Below are 7679 nucleotides of genomic sequence, written 5' to 3'. Positions count from 1 at the left end.
ACACCAGGTATGCTAGACCATTTCTAGGCCAAAAAAAGCTGGTGGCCTAGAAAACCTTTCTTTAGGGTTTTCTAGGCCACTTTGTAAAAACAGTCAAGAAATCACACCAGAAAAGCATACCATTTTAGGCCATTTCTACATGGTGGCCTAGAAAACCCAACGTTCAAAAGTTAGGCCATCATATCGAAATGACTTAGAAAACACAACAGGGTCATGCTAGACCATTTCTAGGCCAAAAAAAGCTGGTGGCCTAGAGAACCCAACTTGCAAAAGTTCTGAATTTCTGATTTTCTGAATTTATGAATTTCTGAATTTCTGAATTTCTGAATTTCTGAATTTCTGAATTTCTGACTTTCTGACTTTCTGAATTTCTGAATTCCTGAATTTCTGAATTTCTGAATTTCTGAATTTCTGAATTTCTGAATTTCTGACTTTCTGACTTTCTGAATTTCTGAATTCCTGAATTTCTGAATTTCTGAATTTCCGAACTTCTGAATTTCTGAATTTTTGAATTTCCGAATTCCACATGTCCAAATCGATCAATGTGGTGGCCTAACTTGTGCAAGTTGGGCTTTCTATGCCACCAGCTTTTTGCCGCCATGTCCAAATCGATCAATGTCCAAGATTTTTCGAGAAAATTTTCGAGAAAATTCTCGAAAAATTACTCGAAGCATGCAAGTATATCTAGGTAGTAGATTAGCCTAGTGATTGATATATCTAGGCTGAGATTGGCCTAGATATAGCCCCTGACAGTGAAGCAATTACCTATATGTACCCCTTCAAACTATGCACCCCCTCAGTCAATGTACCCCCTGAGCATTATGAACCCTCGACCTACCCCTGGAGTATGGGCCGGTTGAAACTACTACATGACCTAGAAACCCGGATTTCTAGGCCACCAGTTTCTAGGCCATCTAAAAACAGAAAACATGTTGTTTTTCCTTGTCTTCCCGGGATTACTATAGCTCATTTACACTGACTATGAGCAAACCTAATGAAAGAAAAACAATTGTTTTTAATTTTCTCTCCAGCTTCTCCTTCTTCTTCTTTTTGTTGTTTTCTCTCTGTAAAACAAATTAAATAGGGATTACGGTAGTCTTGTTTTTCCCCCATTTTCCTTTACTATAAGAAATTTCCAGAAGAAGAAGAACACATATTAGTTTCTCGGGGGAAGAAAGAAATTCGAAAATCTCATAAAAGTTTTAATTGGAAACTGTGTGGGGGAAATGGAATCAAAAGAAGACATAAAATTAGCACCCGCTAAGTAAGCAATGGGTTAAGCGGTAATTGAAGAAGGATTTGGAGGGCTTGGGGGTGGCCTAGGATATTGGGGGACGGGGAAAAGTTAGGCCATCCAAGGAGGAGACTTTTTGAATTTTTGGAAATTGACGGAATACTTTGAGATTAGCTATTTTTCCAAAAGTTAAAATTTCACAATTTTTTGGGATTGTCTAGAAAAAATGTTTAAAATATCGATTTTTCGATTTTTCGAATTTTTTTGAAATTTCGAAATTTTCTGAAAAAAAAGTTAAAACTTCAATTATTTCGAAACTTTTGAAACTTTTGAATTTCTGTATTTTAGAACTTTTAGAACTTTCTGATTTCAATATTTCAGATTTTCGGAAAAACCCGCTTAATTTCAGAATTTCAGAATTTCAGCATTGCAAATTTTCAAAATTACATAATTTCTAATACTCTGAATTTCCGAATTTCTGAATTTCTGAATTTCTGAACTTCTGAATTTCTGAATTTCTGAATTTCTGAATTTCTGAATTTCTGAATTCCTGGATTTCTGAATTTCTGAAATTCTGAAATTCTGAATTTCTGAATTTCTGAATTAATGAATTTCTGAATTTCTGAATTTCTGAATTCCTGGATTTCTGAATTTCTGAAATTCTGAAATTCTGAATTTCTGAATTTCTGAATTAATGAATTTCTGAATTTCTGAATTTCTGAATTCCTGGATTTCTGAATTTCTGAATTTTTGATTTTTCGAATTTCTGATTTTCTGAGTTCCTGATTTTACTGAATTTCCTGAATTTCCTAAAAACTAATTAAATAAAATTTTTATTTTCAGAACTTTTTTTTACAAAGATTAGATTTTCAGAAAAGGAATAGAATAGAAAATCACAAAATAAGAAATATGAGTTTCAGCGCAAATTCGCTCTATCGATAATCAATTTCAATCACCGTAAACACTCTAATAGAACGCCACCCTGTCCGTCCACTTTGAGCCTATATATCTCACTCCTTTTGAAAGGTATCAAAAAGTTGTCAACTGATAAAATGTTTATCATGATATCAGCAATATTTTATCAGTTGACCACTTTTTGATATCTCTCACGGAAAATGAGATATATGGGCTCAAATTTGACGATGAGGCGATTATCAATAGAGCGAATTTGTTACAAAGAACAAGAAAAATTGTCGGAATGCAACAAAGAATTGGTGGAATGTTTCAGAAAAATATTAAATTCGAATTTCAAAAAAAAATCAACGGTGTAAATTCCCAGGGTTTAGATATTTAAGGATGATAAATTTTAAAAAAAGTGCATTAGAGCGCATTTGACAGGAAAAAAAATATATAAATCGAATCTCAAAAAGAAATGAAGAAAGACAAGATGACAGAAAAAAATTCTTGGCACAGGAAATGAAAATTTACAAAAAAAAACGGAAAAATTGAGATTTTGAAAAAATACCTTTTTTTTTGAAAAAATTCAAAATTTCCGAAATTCGAGAAATTTCAAAAAATCGGATTTTACAGAAAACCTGAAATTTCAAATTTTTCGAAAATCCAAAAATTCGAAATTTCCAGAAAATTGATCGATTTCAGGTAGTTTAAGATTTTACAAAACTTCAAAGTTCTCAAATTTGTAAGATTTTGAATTTTCAAAAAAAAAAAAATTTCTCCCAAAATCTTCTCAAGAGCTTAAAATAGATTCAATACTAAACGACGAGTTGAACCCAGCGTCAGGACTCGGCGTTTTTGAGGAAATCTCCGAAGATTCAGAATTCGGCGTACTTGAATTTGACGTCTTCAGAAAATGAGGCATCAGAAGTAAGGAGAATGGATTCAAAGGTAGAAATCCATTTTTTGATGGGTCCATTCCATTTGGAAAAAGACAAAAATTGGGAAACGAGGAAGAGAGTGAGGGAAAGAGAGACGCTAGAGGGGTCATTGGAGGCTCTGGAATTGCCGAATTTTGAGATTTTCTGGAAATTTTCGAAGGTGCCGGATGCTGGAAATCGTCGTCGTAGTCGTCAGTTTGGTGTTGAGCCTGGAAATAGTTTATATGAATTAAAATTTTCGCAAGTTTTGGTATTTCAGATTTCAGTAATTTCAGAGTTTTTCAATTTTTTGAAATTTCTTCATTTTTGCATGAAAATTAAGGGCTTCCGACTTTTCGTTTTTATATTTTTTTTTTTCCAAATTTTTGAAATTTCGATTCAGAAATTCAGAAATTTCAGGAATTCAGAAATTCAGAAATTCAGAAATTCAGAAAATCAGAAATTCAGAAATTCAGAAATTCAGAAATTCAGAAATTCAAAAATTCAAAAATTCAGAAATTCGAAAATTCGAAAATTCAGAAATTCAGAAATTTAGAAATCCAGAAATTCAGAAATTCAGAAATTTAGAAATCCAGAAATTCAGAAATTCAGAAATTCAGAAAATCAGAAATTCAGAAATTCAGAAATTCAGAAATTCAAAAATTCAAAAATTTAGAAATCCAGAAATTCAGAAATTCAGAAATTCAGAAATTTAGAAATCCAGAAATTCAGAAATTCAGAAATTTAGAAATCCAGAAATTCAGAAATTCAGAAATTCAGAAAATCAGAAATTCAGAAATTCAGAAAATCAAAAATTCAGAAATTCCATAATTCAGAAATTCAGAAATTCCATAATTCAGAAATTCAGAAATTCAGAAATTCAGAAATTTAGGTCATTTTTGGCCTTTTTCAAAAAGTTACTGTTTTTAGAATTTTCTAAAAAGTGATCTACCAAAAAAAGAAAATAAAAGTACATATTTCATTCTGAACACCAATCAACACCAATCCAATCCCCACTTACCTCTCCAAATTCAAACTACATCAATCTTATTCTTCCCCTTATTTCTTTGAATTCCCTTTTCAAATGATTAGTTTTTCTTCTCCCCCCACACATTCAAGGCCACAATCTACAGTAATCCTTCTCCCTCTTTTTAAAACAGTTGCGCGAAATGAACCGGCTGATGTACACATATATGTGTATAGATATGTGTCACTTGGATTGTCTTAAGCGGCAAAACTTTTTTTGTTTCTTTATGTTCCTTTAAAGGGACATATGGTGGTCAATTTAATGGGCTTCACAATGTGACAAGCAGACTGTTTGCCAGCAGCTACAGTAACAGAGTAGCTAAACAACGGTGTACAATGCCCACAACTACAGTAACCTCGACTTCATCGCCTACTACCGTACCCATAGTCTGGAGTTATCAAGCTTCCGATCACATTGAAAACATTGGAGAATGTAAAATAGAGCTAAATTGAAAACTTTGCGTTCCCAGAACTTTTCTGAAAGACACCTGCTTTTTTACTGTTTTCATAATAAAATGGACCTAAAATGGGTGTCTTTTAGAGATCGACTAACATCTTAAAAACTAGGAAATTCCAAAAAATTCTGTGTATGAAAAATGTTCAAACTATGTCTCTTTTGATAAACACCTCGACTACGGTAGCAAAAACTACCGTTCACGCGACTACAGTAACCCGAACCTTCATCTACAACCACTCTACAGTAACCATGACTACTGTAGCTCACTCCTGTCTTCTAAGCTACTATTCCTAACCCCCAAAACAATCAACTTTTACTCTCCCTCTCTCTTCTACAAACTCATTTTCCTAGACACTCACAAACACAAACTTATTACTCATTTTCTCTTTTTTCATTTTCCTCAAAGAAGTAATACTAACATACATGTCATCCTCATGAACATATGGTGGCACATGCAACAGATGGGAGGGAGGAGAGGAGCCAATTGAAAACGATGAACCAAGACATTTCGCGCGCACTTTTAATTGCCTCGATTCGTCATAATTTGCGAAATTTGCTCGGATAGCTAATAGTTTGATTGATTAGTGCAAAAAAAGTTGATTGTGTAGCTGTAAGCTCCACACCTTAAAGTTAGGGGAGAGGGGCGAGGTACAGTAGTCATGGTTACTGTCGCTGTGGTAACGGTAGTTATAGCTACAGTAGTTCTAATGGGTAAATGGAGAGGAAGAGTAAAAGTTGATTGTTTTGAGGGCAGGAATACTAAAGCTAAGGACTCATCCTAACTGAAATATAACGAAAAAAGTAAGCCGTATAGCGACATGGTCAATAGCTCTAGGTTAGAAAAATATTGAGAGAGATATTGAGGGAGAGCAAGAGACTGATAAAGAGGTGAGTATGCATTCTGAAGTGACGGTGTACAATGATTGAAATATTCGTTGCTAGGTACTGTAGTTTTAGCTACAGTAGTCGTGGTTACAGTAGTCATGGGTACGATGGTTGTAATGGATAGGGTAGCTGTTTCGTGTATGGTAATAGTTGACTTAATCGAGGTTACTGCAGGTGTGGGTACTGTAGTAGCAACGCGTTGTTTCAAAGTAAATTGGAAGTTGCCGAAAAGCGGACCAACGGCGGCTGAAAGCTCGCTTAGAATTCGATAATTTAGATGTTCAGCATTTTGAAATTTTCAAAAGAAGAAATTCAGAAATCCAAAAATTTAGAAATTTCAGAAATTCAGAAAATCAAAAATTCGAAAAATCAAAAATTCAGAAATTCAGAAATCCAGAAATTTAGAAATTCCAGAAATTCAGAAAATCAAAAATTCTAAAAATCAAAAATTCGGAAATTCAGAAATCCAGAAATTCAGAAATTCAGAAATTCAGAAATTCAGAAGCTCGGAAATTCGGAAATTCAGAAATTCAGAAATTCAGAAATTCATAAATTCAGAAATTCATAAATTCAGAAATTCAGAAACTCGGAAATTCGGAAATTCAGAAATTCTGAAATTCTGAAATTCAGAAATTCATAAATTCATAAATTCAGAAATTCATAAATTCAGAAATTCATAAATTCAGAAATTCAGAAATTCAGAAATTCAGAAATTCAGAAATTCTGAAATTCAGAAATTCTGAAATTCAGAAATTCAGAAATTCAGAAATTCAGAAATTCAGAAACTTAAAAATTCTGAAATTCTGAATCCAAAAACTCAGAAACTCAGAAGTTCAGAAGTTCCAGAATATCTCGTTATTCTTCTCCACACAAATCTACAGTATCCCTTTTATTCCTTATCCAATCCCTTTTAGTATTCTTTGCATTCTTTCATTTTAAAACAAATCATCTCCGTTTTTTCTTTTTTTCCCGCCCAAATTTTAGGATTACTGTAGGTCGACAAAATAGATAGCTACCTGATAAGAGAGATTTGCACAAAAAATTGCAAAAAACTACAGTAATCCCCAAGCTACTCACTTTGAAGCGTTTCCGACGACGCAGACAACTGCCGTTCTCGAACATTCCAGACGCATTTGGATGGACCGCCCAATAGGAGCCCTGGAAAGATTTTGGAAATTCGAAAATCGGATTTTTCTTAAAATTTTGAATAATTTGAACCTAATTTTCTTGAAATTTGAAGAGTTTTAACCTATTTTATAATGATTTGAAGGCGAAAGTTTGGAATTTTCGGTTTTTTGATTTTTGGAAAAAAAATCAAAAATTCTAAAAATTTGAAAATGAGTTCAATGAATTTGAAATACATTTTGAAGGTATTTTCAGCCAAATTTCATGAAAATCAGACCGATTTTTTCAAAATTTTTAGAAATTAAAAAAAAAGTTTTTTGCTGAAAATGTTTCCAGCCAAATCTCACCTTTCCCGGCCGATCGGCTCGTCTGGGGATTTTAATGAAGCAATCGTTGAAGGACAAATTGTGACGAAGAGAGTTTTGCCATCTGGAAAACGTTTGAGATTTTCAGATTTTTTCGGTTTTTCACTGGAATTCTAGAATTCTGAAATTCTTGAAATTTTCGGATATCTGAAATTTTCAGATCATAGGATTCTAATTTCGTAGATTCTGAAATTCTGAGAATTCCTTGAAAATTCCAAAAGGAAATCTAGATTTTCAGATTCTCAAATACCGTAAAACCTGTAATAGAAGGGCCCCCCCACACGGCCAAGTTTGAGCTTAGTTATCTCAGCTCCTATGAGAGCTATCAAAATGTGTCACCTGATAAAATGTATAAGATGTTATGATAAACAATTTATTAGTTGACCACTTTTTGATATCTTTCACAGAAACTGAGATCAATTGGCTNCAACTCGCAAAATCGGGGGCCCTTCTATTACAGGTTTTACGGTGTGTCAAATCTTGAAATTTCGGAGATTCCAAAACTTCAGAATCTCTAGAAAGTAGATTTCTTTAGATTCCTCAAAATTTTCAGAATTCTGGAATAGTCAAAATTGAAAATTTTCAAGAGTTCAAGACGTAAAACCTGTAATAGAAGGGCCCCCTAACTTTGTGAGCTAACTTATCTCGGTTCCTGTAAAAGATATCAAAAAGTTGCCAACTGATAAATTGTTTATCATAATATCACCAATACTTTATCAATTGACCATTTTTTGATATCTTTTACAGAAAATGAGATAATTGAGCTCAAACTT

General features: G+C 33.2%; 1 protein-coding gene across 1 annotated transcript in view; it reads right to left on the bottom strand.

The window, feature by feature from the left end:
- Window positions 1–2921: 2921 nt before the first annotated feature.
- The window catches only part of Cbr-lin-31, a gene marked incomplete at both ends in the record, with an annotated part of 5470 nt that continues 712 nt past the window's right edge, over window positions 2922–7679 (bottom strand). Inside the window, 3 exons of the mRNA XM_002646742.1 lie at window positions 2922–3278; window positions 6494–6574; window positions 6889–6970. Of these exons, the coding sequence (XP_002646788.1) occupies window positions 2922–3278; window positions 6494–6574; window positions 6889–6970 (520 nt within the window). The remainder of the gene's footprint in view (window positions 3279–6493; window positions 6575–6888; window positions 6971–7679) is intronic.

The sequence above is a fragment of the Caenorhabditis briggsae genome (assembly GCF_000004555.2).
Source record: "Caenorhabditis briggsae complete genome, chrII, whole genome shotgun sequence".
Classification (NCBI taxonomy): domain Eukaryota; kingdom Metazoa; phylum Nematoda; class Chromadorea; order Rhabditida; family Rhabditidae; genus Caenorhabditis; species Caenorhabditis briggsae.
The sequence above is the reverse complement of the archived record's forward strand: the minus strand, read 5'-3'. Positions and strand labels throughout refer to the sequence as shown.